Source organism: Nannizzia gypsea, genomic scaffold (genome assembly GCF_000150975.2).
Source record: "Nannizzia gypsea CBS 118893 supercont1.2 genomic scaffold, whole genome shotgun sequence".
In the NCBI taxonomy this organism is placed as follows: domain Eukaryota; kingdom Fungi; phylum Ascomycota; class Eurotiomycetes; order Onygenales; family Arthrodermataceae; genus Nannizzia; species Nannizzia gypsea.
The window spans coordinates 398371-416308 of NW_003345200.1; the positions used below are offsets into that span (position 1 = coordinate 398371).

General features: G+C 49.7%; 8 protein-coding genes across 8 annotated transcripts; 2 read left to right on the plus strand and 6 right to left on the minus strand.

Annotated features, from left to right (window-relative positions):
* Nucleotides 1-126: 126 nt before the first annotated feature.
* MGYG_02144 (hypothetical protein) lies at nt 127-1346 on the minus strand (the record flags this gene model as incomplete). The annotated part of the gene is made up of 3 exons (XM_003174567.1): nt 127-416; nt 469-727; nt 783-1346. The coding sequence occupies 3 exons, from the start codon at nt 1344-1346 to the stop codon at nt 127-129; spliced, it is 1113 nt and encodes a 370-aa protein (XP_003174615.1).
* Nucleotides 1347-2310: 964 nt separating this feature from the next.
* Nucleotides 2311-6571, minus strand: MGYG_02145 (cytohesin-2; the record flags this gene model as incomplete). Its single annotated transcript, XM_003174568.1, has 2 exons — nt 2311-6035; nt 6127-6571. 2 exons carry the CDS (start codon nt 6569-6571, stop codon nt 2311-2313), a joined length of 4170 nt encoding a protein of 1389 aa, XP_003174616.1.
* Nucleotides 6572-7532: 961 nt separating this feature from the next.
* MGYG_02146 (hypothetical protein) lies at nt 7533-8521 on the minus strand (the record flags this gene model as incomplete). Its single annotated transcript, XM_003174569.1, has 2 exons — nt 7533-8451; nt 8502-8521. 2 exons carry the CDS (start codon nt 8519-8521, stop codon nt 7533-7535), a joined length of 939 nt encoding a protein of 312 aa, XP_003174617.1.
* Nucleotides 8522-9070: 549 nt separating this feature from the next.
* On the minus strand, nt 9071-10078 carry MGYG_02147 (hypothetical protein; the record flags this gene model as incomplete). The annotated part of the gene is made up of 1 exon (XM_003174570.1): nt 9071-10078. The coding sequence occupies one exon, from the start codon at nt 10076-10078 to the stop codon at nt 9071-9073; it is 1008 nt and encodes a 335-aa protein (XP_003174618.1).
* A 1888-nt stretch (nt 10079-11966) lies between these two features.
* Nucleotides 11967-13502, plus strand: MGYG_02148 (hypothetical protein; the record flags this gene model as incomplete). Its single annotated transcript, XM_003174571.1, has 3 exons — nt 11967-12021; nt 12081-12208; nt 12270-13502. The coding sequence occupies 3 exons, from the start codon at nt 11967-11969 to the stop codon at nt 13500-13502; spliced, it is 1416 nt and encodes a 471-aa protein (XP_003174619.1).
* Nucleotides 13503-13689: 187 nt separating this feature from the next.
* MGYG_02149 (hypothetical protein) lies at nt 13690-14916 on the minus strand (the record flags this gene model as incomplete). The annotated part of the gene is made up of 1 exon (XM_003174572.1): nt 13690-14916. One exon carries the CDS (start codon nt 14914-14916, stop codon nt 13690-13692), a length of 1227 nt encoding a protein of 408 aa, XP_003174620.1.
* Nucleotides 14917-15162: 246 nt separating this feature from the next.
* Nucleotides 15163-15806, plus strand: MGYG_02150 (MIP-2A; the record flags this gene model as incomplete). The annotated part of the gene is made up of 2 exons (XM_003174573.1): nt 15163-15353; nt 15419-15806. The coding sequence occupies 2 exons, from the start codon at nt 15163-15165 to the stop codon at nt 15804-15806; spliced, it is 579 nt and encodes a 192-aa protein (XP_003174621.1).
* A 686-nt stretch (nt 15807-16492) lies between these two features.
* MGYG_02151 (isochorismatase) lies at nt 16493-17793 on the minus strand (the record flags this gene model as incomplete). The annotated part of the gene is made up of 2 exons (XM_003174574.1): nt 16493-17130; nt 17187-17793. The coding sequence occupies 2 exons, from the start codon at nt 17791-17793 to the stop codon at nt 16493-16495; spliced, it is 1245 nt and encodes a 414-aa protein (XP_003174622.1).
* Between the last annotated feature and the right edge of the window lie 145 nt (nt 17794-17938).

The window sequence follows — 17938 nt, forward strand, 5'->3', positions numbered from 1 at the left end:
CTGGTGCTATAGCTCAGGTGACCACAATAAGTTTGAATGTGAAGAAAACTAATTCTCCGAAGAAGTACCTACCTATTTTTACCCGCGTCTATTGTACATTGGGCTAAACGAATTGTGCCGGCCCCATTAGCATTGGAATGCAGTCCCGGACTTGGAGGCCATGTTCTTTCCGCCGCCAGCAAACCCTGTTCCCTCAGACGATATCTCCACTAGACCAGGCCGTATCTTTTCTTTCTCCTTCTTCCCTTCCTTGCTCGCTTTCTTGCTCGTCAAGTCCGCTTCACAGACGTAGCAAAATACCTTCCCTATACGTTCTGTCTCGGAAGGGTCTTTAGAGTGTGGGTCTGCGCCTTTGTCCGCTGTCATGAATTGGTTGACACAGCGTTTGCAAATAACGTGTCCACAGGGTTTGGCGACTGAGAACGAAGTTAGTTATTGTATAAGATATAGCAATGTAGAATGACTTACGCATGGCCTTGAGTCCGTTACTAAGTGCCTTCTTGCAACTTGGGCATATGCGGACCATATCACCTGTCTTCTCATCTTTCTCCTCTGTGAAATGAACCGTCACCAGCCCCTTTAAGGAGTATCCATGCTTATTCTGTGGTGTTGATGCAGGACATATTGGATTGAGTTTTGCGGATTTGGCATCATCTCCATTTTCAGCAACAGATGGTGTTAAGGACGGTACCCAAAAGGAGGGCAGTTGGGATTTCGACGATTCCGCCTAACACCCCGTTAGCATGCTGAAAGGCAGAGAAATAAATAAACATGGCACATACTTTCTCCTTTTCAATTTTTTTCATCATCTTCTCTCGCTCGTCCATCGCTATTTTCCGCATCTCTACTTCATTTAGTTCGAAGCCCTCCTTTCGCCTCTTCTTTATCTCCAGAGTACCTGGCAACTCATCACCATTCTTGCTACCTTTCTCATTCTCGCCTCCTCGCTCCTCTAGCTCTCGTTTCCTCTTCGCTTTCCTCTCTTCAAGTCCCATGCTAACCATCTCGAACTCTTTCAGTTCTCGATCTCGTGCCTCCGCAGCTAATCGCTCTTGATCCTCATCTCGTTCCTGTTGAGCAATTTCTCGTTCTTTTTCCAACCTTTTTATTTCCTTTCGTTGTGCAAGGAGGTCGTTGACGGCGCATTCTCGGCAGAAAAGGTCGCCATTGGTGGCGCAAGCGACGACCGGTTCACGGGCTGGGAGAAGACACAGTCTACATGAGGAGAAGGGTAGAAAGGATTCACGGGATAGTCGAGTACTCTGGGATCCCCAGGTTGAGCGTAGAAGAGACCGTTCATAGGACGTGAAATGAGGCAGCGAGGTATTGCGTTTGGAATGAGCCATAGCGGTAGTCAATTGGGTATATATAATAGACAAAGTAGCTGTATATGTTATATAGCAATAATACACTCGTAAATAGACAGCTATCTCAGCTACAAAGATGCATTTCCCGATCCTGCTTCAGCCCGTCAAAAGTCGCGAAGTTGAAGCTGCAATCGATAAGGATGCTGACTAAGCAGAGTTTCAACTCGAAGACAACGATGAATTGTTGTATTGAAATCTTCTGCTTTCGCTTTCAAAGGCATGCATTTATTCTCACGGCCATGGGATGACAACTGAAGTTTTAATAACGAACTAGCTTTTATTGATCAATTTACAGAGCTGCAAAGCGAATGCTAATACCATTTCTATACGTAACCAGGCAAAAAGACAGAAATAGGAAAATAAAGCTAGAAAAGCAGAGCAATGTATAAGATCAAAACAGCAAACAGAAACATATCCCGCCATCCATCCACCCATCCTTTACCACGAAGATAGAGAAAAAGGAAAAGAAAAAGCTGAACAGAGAGCGTGAGGTATCTTACATACGCATGCCCAGCATATATCATGTACGTAGACACTTGACGAAGGAATAATAATAAAAAACAGGTAGAGAAAGGAAAGGGGGAATGCTTAGAGTTGTACACCGCAATAAATGGCTAAGTGGGCAAAGCAAATCAAGGGGAAGGGTGAGAGAGGGAAATAAGTTTAAGTGACTAGTGCGCTCAGCGTGTAGGGGAAAGAAGAAAATAAACGGAACACAGCAGAAGAAAGAAACGGTATTTTATGTATTCCACAAAGATGAAAAAAGCCGGGTATTTTGTTTCGTTATGCCATCCATCATACGTTTCTTTCTGAGAAGAGAAAAGGTAAGAAAGCTGAAAAAAAAAAGAAAGAAAAGAAAAGAAAAGAAAATGCAAAAAGGAACGGTTCAAGATGAAGGCCAGGAAGGAAATGAGGAGGGAAAATGTAGAGGTAAGAATTTTGTTCAAGCTAAGACAAGCTTTGAATCATCATGAGGGCCTTGATGTTCGCCGGTGTTGCCGGAACCGGGGCCTGGGGTATGCGACACATCACTTATTGCTGGCGAGCAACGAGATGCAACAGCCGGAGTACCTGCATCCACAGAATGGAAAGTGAGGGCCGAAGATGCGATGCTAGTCGATCTAGTTATCTGCGTGCCTGTCTGTTCTGCATTATCAGGTCCAATAGTCGAGACTATAGAAGGCGAGAAGATCGAGTCTGTACCGTCGTCAATAGCCGTCAATCCATTCTCCGGTTGGCCTTGTGCTGGCTGGAGCTGCTGGTTTGACTGCGGCTTACGCTGCTTTAGTCTCTGCTCAGGCGAAAGGGTCTGCCATTCAGAGCCGAACGTGATGATAGAAGCCTTTTTGCCGTGAACAGTGAAGCTGGGAGACTTGCGGGGGAGAGTTCCAGGTTCATCGGAGGTAGCTGCGGGAGTAGATGGGGTTCCAGGGTTGTTGCCATTACTAGCACTAGCACCGGCGGAAGTAGAATGTGTAGACGACTGAGCAGAGGTGGAAGAGTCACGGTCTCGGCCCTTACGGCTATTGCGATGAAGAGGGACATTATGGTGGGCCTCTCGAAGAGTACGCTGGAAGCTGCGACGAACTTTAGAGCGTTCAGAAGATGCGGGAGGGGAGGGCTGAACAGCATCCTTGTTTGTGGAAGTGGTGGAGATGGGGGTAATAGGTTCGTGTTTTCCCGGCGAGTTTGGTGGGCTCGACAGGGAGACGGTGTCCAGAGCGAGGATGCCTGTTTCGCGGAGGAAACGTTGCTCTTCGTCATCATCATCATCCGTAACGCTTGGCCGTGGAGTAACTGCGTTTGAAATGCTGTCTGTATCTGTGGTCGGCGTTGTCACAGAGTTGAGATTAGGGGTGGAAAAGTTCGTATGTTTAGATGCGATTGTCGACGAAATCGAGTGTCGATTGCTCTCTGCAGCAATAGAGGCAGTTTCGATTCCGACTAGCCCATTCCCGTTTGTTATTGATAGCGATATTCTTTCACTGTCCTTTTCACCCAATAATGTGCCGTCTTCCCCAACGTCCCCAGCACCATCCATCATTTGACCAAGAGCAAGACCAACCTCCCTCTTCCAACCTCCCGCACCAACACGGCCCTCCTCTTCCGCTAGATCTCTCGCTAGAATTCCTCGATGACACTTCAATCTTTCTAGTTCAAGCCGAGCCCACTTCACTTTAGCAGCCATCCGACCTGCTGCAAGGATGACCTGGCCTCTAGTCCGTGGATGAATGGGCGTAAGATGCTGCAAGTGTCTCGCATTTCTTAGCAACATATCAACCTGGCGTTGTGCAATGAATAATTTCTCATTCGATTCTTTTATGTGCTGTGCAATCTGTGCGCGGCGAGCAGCATGCGCCTCCTGGGTATGCTGCGGGTCGGCGTTAGACTGCTTCTCCTTTTCTGAACCTCTCATGCGAATGCCACTAGTGCGATATGTCGCAGCATAGTTGATCAAATTCACCCATTCCGCCATCTCCACGTCCGAGTTAGCCAAGAATACTTCTTCATACCCACCGTGGCGCACAAGAAGAAAGCCATGCTTATGTCTTTTGTAGCTTGAGTCAAGCAGCGCAACAGCTTCGGCAGTAGACATAATTGTGTCTGGCTTGAATGCTGCAAGGGGAGGTGTGAATGTTACTGCCGGAGGCCGGTTGTCCTGCTTATGTTTTGCATCATACTGTGAGATCAGAGACTTTACCCATTGGACATCCCGGAATAGGTAAAGCTGTGAGCCGGTAAGCACAGCACCCCATTCCTGCCAGGGTGACAAAGCCTTTTTCTTTTTTGCATCCTTCCGCCAGAGCAGACCGACTTTGACAACACGGATGTCGACTAGGCCAGGCTGTGACTCTGCTGGATTAGCAATTGTCGACTCAGTCATAAATGCATCTGGCCGCGAACGAGCAGAGACAATCTGAAGCTTGCATGGATTATCGAAAGTATTATTTAGTTGTGCTATAGAAGGAGGGGAGGGTAGATGTGTGTTCGTGGCCGGGGTCGAGGAGTAGACATCTTCGAGTTCCATGACATTCTTGAGATTAGGGCGTAAAGTGGACACCCTGCCTTCGAGAATGAGCGCGTATGGGTCTACTGGATCCTTGGATGACTTCATCAAATGGTCTGTACTTGCCATCTTCGTCATGAGATTGCTTCGAGCCTTAGGAGATGAGAGACGGGAGCTGAGATTAATTTCATCCTCAACATGGATAAAGGGGGTATAGCAGATGTTATCATAAAAGCACTCCAGAATTTCATCAGCCACACCTTCACCACGGGTATTCTTGACATAGTCCGCACGTTGCATCTTGCGCTTGTTGTTCTTGTTGAACACATCTGTGTGCAGGATGAGCAGCGAAAAAGAAATAAAGTATGCTTGTTCGGTAGACTCAAAGATTCCGGGGTTACATTCATGGTAGCGGTTGGCGAAAGATTGAATCATGCGATCAATATGCTGAGTTTCACGCGGCAGTTCGGCTTCCATCAGCAGCTTGCGAATCGCGATATCCATCGGGTCACCAAAGAAGGAGAAGCTACGCATATACTTGCGTAGAGCAACGGAGTAGAATTCTTCTGCGGATTGGGATAAAATCGTCGCAATGGCACCACGGTGAACACAGGATTCTAGGCGAGATAGATAGGTGGCAGAAGTATCAGTGGGAGAGCGGGGTGGATAAGAAGACAGTTCGCGTGCGAGAGAAAATGAGTTTGGCTTAGATGTGGTAGGAGTCATTGGACTAGGCCCAGCTCCAGGTGTGGAAGCAGTGGGCGTTCCTGCCCGAGATGACATGGCGAGGTCATGCTGGCTGTGTTTAAGGCGGGTGTGGATATTAAAAAGATCACTAAAAGATTTGCGAGAAGCACTGATTGCTGGTGGAGTGGCATCTGGCGTTAGACTGTTATCAGTGTCATCTTGAATCTGGTGTAGGGAGCCGAGGGTAGAAGATCTGGCACGGCGTTTGGCACGATCAGTGGCAGCTGGGGAGACGGAAGATTTGGATCGACCCGAGGTAGCAGAGTCCTTGCGGAAGAGCGGGGGCCTAGGAGACCCGGCGGTTGATGCTGGACGGCCAGAAGATGAATGGGAAGGCGAGGGTAGGTTTGACTCGCTGAATAGTTCAGCAGATTTGCTCGATTGGGTCTGGCGGTGGTATGCCTGGCCCTCCGAGGGAGGTAATTTGACCGGGACCGGGAAGAGAGATGCTCTGCTCTTCTTTAGACGGGGGAACCGGAATATGGATGACGAAGCAGAGGTAGATTCTTTCTTCGATGGCTGGCCATAATACATGGATCTATCGCCAGAGCTGGCGTCAGAGCGAGAAGATTCGGATAGGCGAGCGTTGGAGAAGCCGGACTGCGAGTCTGCGTGTGCATGGGCGCGATGTCCACTACGGAGAGAGGCGGTGGACAGTCTTCCGGCTTCTTCGAAGCAGATGTGAGAGTGTCTTGCGTTGGAGGAGGCGGGAGGTGTCGAGTTAGCACTACGGTCCTTTTTAGGCCTTCCCATGAGTCCCGGGCTCGAGCTTCGAGAAGCAAGTTCTCCATCGGAGACCAGGTTATGTGATGACCGCGAAAAATGCAGCTGACCCTGTGGTTGGCCTGGAGGCAGGGCCTTTACCGGTTGTTCCAGATTGTGGCTGGTCGGTGAAGTTGTGATAATTGTAGGTGCTAGAATCCCGTCAGTAAACATTTCTCTTCCTCTCTCTCTCTAGTTCAGTTACAGTATATATGTAGCCAACTTGATACCGGGAAAACCTACGAGGAATGAGCTTAGGAACCGGGGGCGGTTCCGAGCTCTGGTAGCTAGATGACAACTGGGGGTCGGAAGCGTGGCGGAACCTCATCAGGCTAAACCGGTTTCTCTTGGTCGCCGCACGAGACAGAGCAGGATCTTTACCATCTCTCTCCCTAGCAGAATCAGGTCCGCTTCCATTGTTGCAATCGTGGGTCAACAACGAGTGTTCTCCGTCCACGGTCTGGGTCTCTGATAGTCGGGGCAGCGGGGAGCGAGGACGTGACCGAGTCGAGTGTTCGCTTCGTCGAGGCGGCAGTTCCACCTCCGAGTGCGCGGGCGACACATGCTTCTTTGCAGCATCTTTCGAACCAGCCCGGAGAGTCCACGGCATCCTGATGGCGGTCACCGTCTCCGTGGTAGTCGTCCTAGAGGTGGTGGTTATCGTGGTGGTGTTGGATCTCCTCCACATCGCACACTGGCCATGTCATGTCATGTCATGGTCGAGAGGGAGGAGGAAGCCCTATCTGGCAGGCCCGAGATCAGGTCGTACTGTGTGCAGCGTGATAGAGTAGATGTGATAAGTGTCGAGATGGCCGTTTTTTTTTTTCTTCTTTATTTTTTGTTCTCCCTGAAAGGAGGCGTGTTTCGCTGGCTGAAGCTGAAGTCCCCCTGTGGAGGGCGAGGGCAGGCCAGGACGTGAGATGGGGCTAGTGCGTCAGCCTTGGAAGGTTATTTACCACGCGGAACACAGGCGAGGACCAACCGAGTGCGTCGGCTGCTCCGTCTACTCCACGAGACGCCCTTTGCTCGCTCTCTTCCGTCTGTTCTCGAGTCTGTCAAGCCCGCTGGCGATGAAGCGTGAAGTTGAAGCGTGAAGTTGAAGTTGAAGTTGAAAGTTGACGTCGTGAACGCCGAAGTCGAAGTTGAGTTGCTTAGGTAAGCCTGGCAGAAAAAGAGAGAAAGAGGACGCCAAGGCCAGGCGCTGTTCTTCTTTCTTCGCCGCCTTTCTCTCTATCAAAAACATCGACAGCAACAGACGTCGAGATGGCGGGATCAACCTCGAGACGGGGTTCGAATATCGACGGGAAAACAGAAGAGAGGAGAAGAGAGGAGACGTGACTAAGGGATACTACCGTGAGGGCGGGTTACAGCGTCTGGCTATTAATAGCGTTGATTACAGAGGGTCGTTGCATACATTGCACAGGGTTCTTTATAGGCTGCTTAGGCGTTGGCTGTCAGCTATTGGCCCGGAGGCTCTTGGTATGCATCTCCTTCATGCAGTTTCTCCTCACTACGGCTTCTAGATGCATGGATAGAACGCCCGCTATGATGTAAGAGGACCGAGGATGTGGCCGGTTTATCGGTTGCCGCCCATGTCCCGAGCTCTATGGCGACCGCTCAGTCTCTATCTCAAAAGCCAAACTGACGACCTACGAGTCTGGCACTCGCTTTGCCCAAACCACTCTCCAAAAATCAGAAACGAACTCCCCACCCTCTTGAAGAAGTTCGAGAAAAGCAGCATGCATGGCAACGTTTTCCAACACGGTTGTCATGTGCTGCGTCACCAGTCTCCTTAGAGGGTTCATCTTTTTGGTGCCTCCCCGCGTGTTATCCTCATCATAGGCAAATTGGATTAGTTTGATGACGTCTCGGATTCTGTTGGGAAAGAGAGTAATGCATTTGAGTGTTGATTGGAGCTTGTGCAGCACAAGTTCTTTCAGCGTCTCGATGCAATACTTGTCTGCCATCACGTATAGCCTGGCATGTCCAAGAAAAACAGGGGTAAAATCCTGATCGTTCGTGACGTTGGAGAAAGGTTCGAACTGATCAGTAAACTGAGCGCATTTCTCCGGGAGTGGGTATTCTTGATCTTTCATCAAGTTTTCAGATAATTCAGAGGCTGGGAATCCCCGTTTCTTTTTTTTCTTCCGTTTTGCCAAAGCAGTTTTCGATTCTCCAAAGCCTCCAAAGCTCCAACCGTATTCTTCTGCAGGTTTCTCCTCAGCGGGTTCCTCCATAGTAGGTTCCTCCTCCATAGTAGGTTCCTCCTCCATAGTAGGTTCCTCCGCAATAGTAGGTTCCTCCTCCATAGTAGGTTCCTCTACGGCATCGCCATCCCAACCACAACTAGGCGGGGAATAGTTGTAAAAATAGCAGAATTCGCAAAACCGAACAAAGGTATCTTCATCCACATCAGGCCATACTACTGTCCTAGAATGGGCCTCTATCATATTGCCGTTCAACAGGCCATGGAGCGCAGATGATTGCTTGGCTATAGGTTCAGCATGGACAATGAACTGAACTTTTTTAGGCCCAATGAGGAAGGTAAAAAGGTCCGACCGGATGAGTCTATACAGCTTTAGGAACTAGAATCATGGAGTAAACTGGACAATTCTTACCTGCCAAATGGTTTGTCCATGGTAGCACTGTATAGAAGACGAGTTTCAGTGTACGGTGTAGGGGATACTAGCTGTTGGGTTGATGTGTACGGGGTATGGAAGCGGGGAAACGCTGGCCTTTATGCTTGATCATATCGAACATAGAACATGCAGGGAAACGAAACAGGAGAGATCAGAAACATGTTCTTTTTCCTATGTATGCGCTGGCTTGCAGCACTTGTGAGACTGCATCTGCATGAAAGCCCGAAACGGACGATTACAGGTTTACCTTTGCTTACCGTCCGAATAGCAATTTGCGTACGGGGTACGTGTAAGCATATCATTACAGGATAGGAGCAGCCGTCTATCATTCAATTATGATATTAGTGAAATGCTGTCAAATCGTAAGCTTGTATGATTGCTCGCTGAAACCCCACGCTATATCTCCTGAAAACAAGTCACATCTAAGGAAATAGGTTTGAGGATAAAAAACACCAGAAAGCAGACGAAGATAGCAAACTAGTGATATATTACATGAAATAGATCGAAAAAAGAGGTACATGATTCTATACAAAACATCACAAAACGCTTCATCGGGGTGGCAGGCTCTTCCTGTCGCTTGCCTTTTTGAATTCACGAACAGTGATATCGCACTTTACCTCCTGGCAGAGCACACCGCGTCTGTAAGGAAGTAGTTTGCTAGCAAACTCAAGTCCACTGGCACGCTCAATGGCTTCCAACGGCACCTCAAAATCCTGCAATCGCTTATCGTTTGGAATCCTGGCGTTAGGAAGCACGAATGCTCCAAGACTGACTTTGCCGTCCTCTCCATTCCCATCTTCGGCAAAGATGACTTTGTAGAAATGCGTGGGCACAGCAACGTTGGGGGGGTTGCCAATCACCTCATAGCTGACTTTCCACTTCCCGTCAGCGGGATCACGCTTGGGTAGGTAGAGCGGGCCAGTGACAATGCGGACAGATGGGTATTTCTGTGTCAGCCTTCGGCAGAAATCCTCAAAGTGGGCCCAGTAGTCGCGGTTGAAACCCTCTCCGACTTGAGGGCACATGTTTGCCAACGAGAAAGTAGAATTCATTGCTTCCTGGCTCCATTTGGCGTCTGCTGCAGGCACTTGGTGTCCTCTATCATATCCGGAGCGGTAATAATCGCTTAGTCGTGCGCGGAAAGCACTTGGGATGGATTCTTCTTCGTAGAATTGGCTGTGAGATCGGTCTCCGTCTCGCTGGGCTACGGATTCAGGAGTTATGTGTTCGGCTACCCAGGCTGGATTACGGGTTCGACGGTCGAATCCGGCTGTTAAGGAAGGGCTATCGATAACATCTGAGACTGGGCCAGGGAAGCCATATTGGAATAGTCCGCTGGGGTCAACTGGGTAGCGGGTGGTTGGAAGGACCGGCGGTGAGACACGGGCAGCGGTGGCGACAGGAGAGCTTGTGGGCGGCGGAGGGGGTGCCCGAGCAGCTGGTGGAGGATAGTGAGGCTGGTGACGAGACGAGCTGGAGGAGTATAACAGGGCAGTGACACCGGCGCCTGTTGCTACGCCAGCGGCTGCGATGATAGCGAGCGTAGCTTTTGACATCTTCAATGCGGGTATAGACGGCTCTTTAAAGCAATAGGATTGGCCTCAATGAGTGCATAAAAGTAATAAAGAACGAATACAAGCCCTCCTTACTTCGTTGCCTTCCTTATCGTCCTCCTTGTCGCCGTCGTCGTCGTGATCTGATCTGCTGATTGAGAGAAAAGAAAAGTGCACGGGCCACTTAGATATCCTCGGGCCTAATATTTTCCTAACTCTATTCAACCCTTCCGAGGTTGGAACCTCCCGAAAGGGCCAGGCACCACTCACAATAACATACAACTATTTTTAATCACATAAATACACAATCAATAGGGCTACGAAAGTAGAAAGATCTCCTTTCTTTCATGTCTTTTGAGGCCCTGATCTATCTGGTAACTGGTAGTAAGGAAGCAGCAAAGTGCTGATCTAGGGTTAAAGTGCTTCTTAGACTTTGGCTATCCAGGGTACAGAGCAGAAGCCCTGCCTAGAAGCCCTACATACATACAGCATGGATATCTACTATAAAGTTATGTTGTTGCTGATTGATATATGGAACACAGGAAGTGTCTAGCTTTAGGTGACATAGCCGTGAAATTTCACTCCTGCTCCTGTATAAACTAGCCCAATGTTATACGTGGTATACACAGTGCAATAATCTAGTTATATGTCGTTAGGAATGATTACTCAATTGATAATTTTGTTGATACATTGGCGTAATAACTATATAAATCTCGTAGTATATCTCAAGAGGGGAAGTGTACGCCAAGCCACAGTTGAACAGTTTCAAATAAACAGCTGTCATTCCACATAACTGTGTCCCACAAACGGAGCATCAAGAACCAACATCTTAGACAGTTACCTAGTATAGAAGAGACATTAAATTGACGTGCAGACAAGCTATCACCATGCTGTCTGCAAGGGTAGCTTAGTCAACCTCAAGGATGCTATCTTGCTTATCAGGGGAAAAGGGGAAGACAGGGCACATTCCTCGAGAAAGGGCTGTGATTAGTCAGCTGGAATATGGGGTGCTTCCGGGAAGGGAACCTTATTTTAAGGGCCGACTTCAGTGTCACATGACAGATTCTGTCTCTCAAGGTTGCAGCAAAAGCGCAGCTCTGCCCTGCATCGAGGCAGAAAAAATGAATACGGAGGGTATACGGAGTATTAAGGATGTATCGGGCATATGGGATGAGATAGAAGGTGCCATCGGCTCTGCGCGCCCTTTCGAGAGACACATCATGTTGGAGCCGTGTCTGGAGAATATGCAGAAGTTAGGTTAGCCAAGAGCTGCTCTCCCCTGTAAAACAATTACGTACTGGAGTCCCTCGTCTCGCGTGCTGGGGAAGCCCCATCCAGCGGAAGATCATGTCTAAGACTTCGTGGCTGCTGCTTTCTCGGAGATATGTACGTAGTAGAGGGTTCCAAGCAGCTTTCTCTAACTCTTCCTTCTGCGGACGCTCCTGGCCGCCTCTGCTCGCCACCTTTTCTCTCTGTAAATTTTCCGGGCGAATCGCGGGACGTGCTTATTAATCTGCCTTATGGTTCACGTGATAAGCTTTATTGGGGCTAACGTGAGGCAGGTACCTTGGGGGCGAGGCTAGTCCGCTTTAGGAAACCTTGATGAATCTCCGTCGCTTACAAAACGCGCGGATGGGCCAAACAAAAGCTGGTCTAAGCTCGCCGGATGTCGTCGTTTATTAATCCTCGACTCCCGCCTTGTTGCTGCTGGTCTCCTGCTTCCTCTCCCTCTACTATGCCGCGACTGTGCTGTTGACTTACTGCCGGATCAGCACTTGTCTGCCTGTGACGTTTCTAAAGGCTGCGGTGGCGTGTGGATGAGCGGGGTGAGGAGATTGATATATTCGAATACGGAGCCTGTGCCAGGAGATTTCGCTGCCCGGCCAGCAGGATGGTGTCCGAAAATGATATCCAGGGCTGGATAATGAGCTGTATCAGCGGCATCGGTATATTGAGTCTTGCTATTGTTTGACTATACGTCATGCTAACGATTGGATATAATAAGCGTGTGCACTCGGATCCGGCCTCATCTGCGTGGACGTCATTGCACAGTACTTCGGCAAGAAGGACTTTAGGATAGCGGAGAGCGATGTCTTCCTGTCATCTTCGCTGAGCCTGAGCGGCGGCGTGGTAGTACGTGTCCCACATGCTGTGAACAAAGGCGGAAAACCCCCATGGCTAACTCTACCGTCAGCTTTTTACGGCCTTGTATAGTATGCTGCCTGCCTCGAAGAACTACCTGACCCGAGCCGGATATTCCCCACAGCTAGCGGCATACACCCTCATAGTGCTGTTCTTATCTGGTATCATCGTTATAAACATCTTCTCCACCTTGCTCCATCGATGGATGCCTTCTCACGTTGTCAGTTGCGGGCACTCGCATTCACAACCTCACAAGGCCCATGATATCGAGCAAATAGCGGATACAACGCATAATGCGCAACCTGAAACCACGGAGACTACCCCTCTCCTGCCGCATAGCCACGGCGGTACTAGATCTAGTGGCCAGTCTGATCCTCATCAACATACCGGTGCATCCCACCAGCATGGAGTAGGAACACTGAACAAGTCGTCGGTCACGGCACAGCTTTCGGAGCAGCTAAACCGTATAATGGGCGGATCTTCTAAACCCTCGTGTGCAAATGGCAAATGTTTTGGTGTTTCGCAAGCTTGTGGGCTCGAGTGCAGGAAGCTCAGGGTACAGGTCGAGCCTGGGGAAGTGACCGACGTTACCATCCTTACCCAACCTGCAACCAATGACAGAGAAGCCACTCATCATCCAACTGCTGGTACTGCTGAAGAAGCTGGCTCCGGCCATCTTACCGAACAAGTGGTTCTCGGTACATCGGCCAGCACTGCAACCACCGCTTATGCCCCCTCGCCACCTTCTGAACAGCCTTCAGCGCATCATCATCATGTCCCACAGAATGCATTTTTATCCATCGGCCTCCAAACTTCCCTCGCCATAGCTTTGCATAAACTCCCAGAAGGATTCATCACCTATGCTACCAACCACACAAACCCCGCCCTCGGCTGGTCCGTTTTCGTCGCAATTTCCATCCACAATATTACAGAGGGCTTTGCCATGTCTCTGCCTCTGTACCTAGCACTCAGGTCACGACTTAAAGCCATCATCTGGTCCAGTCTGCTAGGTGGTATAAGTCAACCTGCAGGAGCAGGGATAGCTGCTCTATGGATTTGGGGTTCGTCCAAGTATAATAGGCCTATAGGTGAGGGTCATCCAGACGGGCCTTCCTCAGCTGTATATGGTTGTATGTTTGCAATCACAGCTGGTGTCATGACGAATGTAGGTCTGCAACTCCTTGCCGAAAGCATGATGCTCTCTCACAGGAGAGGGCTGTGTATAGGCTTCGCCTTTGCAGGCATGGGTATCATTGGTCTCAGTTTTGCATTGACAGCTAAATAAGCCATATAAAAGATTTTTCCGGTATGGCCATCCTTTTATCTTGGCTGGGCCAGGAGTTGTGCGGTTTGCGTTGATTTTCTATGCCATGAGAGACATTATCCCAGACGTACATATAGACCTTACCCATCCATTTACACCCGCAGTATATACATTACCACGAAACGAGAACGAAGTGTGCTGAAATTTATTATCCGCTGCTCTCCTTCTGCTTCTCCCTTTCTCGCTTTCGAGCAAGATATCTTTCCTTTGCGCTCATCACATCTTCCTTCGATTTCTGGCTCTTATTCTTCTCAGCCAGCTCACGTAGTCTAGCTTCTTCCTCTTCTTTCTCCTTCCGTAGTTTCTCCTCAAGTTGTTCAGTAAGCATCTCGGTCTGTCGGGCTCGTTGCATCTCACGCGCAGCTCGGATACCACCCCGGTCAAACCCAGTACCAGACGGCCTTGCACCAGCATTGGAACCCGGGACACGAGCTGCCGCCGCCACCGGTTTAGGTTTCGAAACAACGTTCAATCCCGCAGTAAGCAGCTGTCGTTTATCAACAACTTCTCCCTCGTCATTAACGGCAATATTGGCACCCTTGGCGTTGAGCTCCTGCGCGATCTGCGTTGCAGTCTTCTCCTGCTCCCCTTCATCATTTTCCTCGGTAGCTTTGTTCTTCGCTGCTTCTTCCGCAGATTTAACAGCTTCTTCATGTCGCTGTTCATCCCGTTTGAGCACATCCCTGTAAAACCCAACCATTCCAATACCCTTCTTCCTGTTTTCCGCTTCTTCCTTTTCCTTCTCGGCCTCCTCGGCTTCTATCCTCTTCACTTCTTCCTGCTGTGCCTTGTACGCAGCAGTCACAAACTTCTCCTTACCAGCAAACTCATCTCCCTCAGCTTCTCGTTCGCGAGCGAGTAGTTTATCCCTTGCCCGTAGCTGGTCTCGTTTCCTTGTATCAGCGCTGCGGAGAAGAGCAGTCATATATTTCGGTCCTTGCGATGCCGAGTCAGCATTTGAATTGGAGGCTTTGGACTTTGTCCGCGCATGTAGAGAGTCGTATACTCCATCGTAGTCATATATCGATGGGTCGAGAGCCTCGGCTTCGTTTGCGTGTTTCTTGCTGGTATGGAGGGCTGCAAGATTAGTGTATTCTCGCTTTGATGGCGCAGCCCCAGGCTTCGACGGTGCCGTCTTCTTTTTTGACGGCACTTCATCCGTTGATCGTGAAGGTTTTGATTCCGGGAAAGATGACAAGCCACCTAATGTTGTGATCTCGACACCACCTGATTCACCACCCTTTTGGCCTTCGTCTTCGGAATCTGGGTCAGCCCACAAGCTTTTCCGTTTCTGGCCAGCAAGTGCTGAGCCTGACGGCTTTTTCGTATTCGCCTTGGACAAATTAAGTCCGTAACCGAGCTTTGGCGGTGCCATCTGAAGTTCTCGAATGTGATTGTTGTTGAATTGGAGATTGAAAGTCGCAAAACCGAAGCTTTAACCTTGGAAGGTTTTGAGCTGTTGCACGTGACACAGAGCCGCATCGAATTACATAATCTCACTGAACGTCACTTTGGCTGATTTTAATGTCAACAAGACACCAAAGGAAGGACAGTTTGAAGTGTTGCTAGTACACGGTAGCATACTTACTGCCTGGGATATCGTGAGAACAGCAGACGCAACATGTCATACTATTTTACGATCTTGTCATCAGCAGACGTACCGCTCTTCAGCCAGGCATTTGGGACCTCAAAAGGGGGCGCAGATGGCATTGCTCGATTCCGATATGCTGATAACGAGAGATACATGAACCAGTTCATTATACATGCAAGTCTGGATATCGTTGAAGAAGTCCAATGGACTAACGGCGCCATGTATGTCTGCTCTATATCCCATAGACCTCTTTAACCGCATGCACTGGCTCTAATTGTTTGACTAGGTACCTCAAACATATCGATACCTACCCACCAGCCTCAGCATATATCTCCGCTTTTCTCACAGGAACAGGGGTGCGGTTTCTTCTACTACATCAACCTCCACCGTCGACCTCTCAGCCTGCCACGGGAGGATCCGGCAGTAGTGGTGGTGGTGGCTTGTCCGCTTCCGGTTTCCTCTCAGGGGCTTCAGGCTCATCCCGAAGTTCGTCTTCGTCGATAGCGCATAATCCTACCTCTCCGCAGACAGAAGATGCGATCCGGCAGTTTATGAATGAAGTCTATGAAAATTGGGTGAAAGCAGCTATGAGCCCCTTTTATCGTCGTGGCATGGAGATTACGAGCCCAGTGTTCCGTGCGAGAGTTATGGCTGCGGGAAAGAAGTGGTTGTAACGTGGGCACGAAAGAAAACTCGCATAAATAATGCCAGAATGGGCAGCATAGGCCTGTTTTCCCGCCTTCAGGGGCCTTGAGCCGAGCTCGGTTCGACCTTGGCTTGTTTTCTAGCTCCAGGGATAATATCCAAAATCCTTGACGTGATGCCACTGAGCAGCAGTCCCATCACTAATGTTCGACCCTTGTGTGGCAGATCAGATCGAAATATACTGTACTAAGCCCCAATGGCTCAACATCTATTACTGCGCTCTCAACAGAGAAAACGAACAAGGTCTCTAGTCTAGCTAGAACAGTCTGGAGACGCTACAGCGCCGAGTTTATTGCACCGATTATAAAGTCGTGCCTAACGGACGGGATACATAGAGGACAGTGAAGAATTGATCTCTGAATATTCCTATGGTCCTCAGATAGAGTGAATCAATCAATTGAAGATGCTCCAACTAAATAGTGAGGTTTCAACTTTCTTAGGAGCTATTATGACACCCCGAAAGTAATGTAAAAAGAGCCTCCATCTGGGAAGCAAGTAATTAAAATGGTAAATCCAGTAACAAACCTATGACCCAAGCGCCATAACCCAACGCCATTTGGTGTCATAAATGAACAAGAAATAGAACAAAAATGGTGTAAGCGAGAAAAGAACAGTGAGATAAAATACTAGTACCTGGAGTTATGACCCGGCTCTCTCAAGGCACCATCATCTGTGGCGCCATTTTCTTCACAAGGAGGTTCTTGAAATTATCGACGGCATGCATGAGGTCATCTATGCGTGAAGTAGCACCGAGCAGGCCGCCTTCCATCTTCACGCTATTGCACGCACCGAGATGAAGAGTGTGATCGAGTGCTACGGCACCGTCCTCCAGTAGCAGGCAGTCAAAACCCTTATCACAGCCTTCTCGCAAAGTGCTCGCTACAGCTCCGTCGGTTGTCATGCCGACAACGACAAGGTTTTTGATACCTTTGTTGCGTAGCAGAAGCTCAAAGTCCGTGTGTGCAAATGCGCCACGTCCTGGCTTATCGATAACGGGCTCACCCTCAAGTGGGTAGAGGTCTGGGACGATATCATGGCCTGGTTCACCGCGGATAAGGAAACGGCCCAGAGGACCAGTGGACCCAATTCCTGTAGCTGTGGGGTTGTTATGGGAGCGGAAGTTCTCTCGAGTAGAGAGAGTAGATAAGTCGGGTCTGTGCCCCTCTCGGGTATGGTAGACTGGGAAGCCAGCTGCGCGGAAAGCATCTAGCAGCCGCCTGATTTTAGGAATTAGAGCCATTGCGGGAGTGACGTCGTAGCCTTGATACGCCATGTATCCCTCTTGTGAGCATACTAAAGCAATGTCAGACCAGACGACCAGAACTAGTGAAGACGGCGAGCGTTCTTACCATCACGCTGCATATCCACGACTACCAGAGCCGTGGTGAAGGGGGTAAAAGTAGCATCGTGAGGCCAGTCGTAGGGCACAGCAGTAACCTGGCCCTTTTTGACGCGGTGGTGAGGCGTCTGGCGCGGTTTATCGACGATGGCTCCATGGTTATGAGACGGATTCAGCACAGTAAGCGTCCAGATTCCGGGGTTTCCAGCCGCCACCAGCATGAACGGGCAGTCCATCAGTCTCGATGTCCGCTTCCGCTTCCGAGTCTCCTCCGTCAGGCCATTACGGGGCCTGTACTGTCCTCCACGATCGCATCTCAACCACACCTTCGCGGTCCGCCCTGGCTTCTTTTCAGTGGGCGTACTCGACGACTTGACCACAACATTGTACCCGTGCGCCTTTGCGTGCGCATGCACCGATGCTATCAACGAGGCTTTATCGGGATATGTGCCTTCAGGCGGTGGAACGAGGTCGTCGACGGGGGAGAGGTCGGGGATATCTTGCAGGTCGCTGGGCGCATCGAGATTCAGGTCTGTAGGGTCCGCCATGCTCACCGCATGGCCGGGTGCAGCGGACTGCCCTTCTTTCCAGAAGTTAGCACCATTGCGAGCAAGCATATGTAGAGACGCGCCGGGGGGTGGTAGAGATGGGGCCGGTAGGTATGGAATATAGCCAAGGGTCGCTGTGCGTGGAGGTACGGCGGAAAGCTGTGGTGGTGCCAGATAACTAATGCCGGAGCCTGTGGTGGACCAAGTAGAAGCA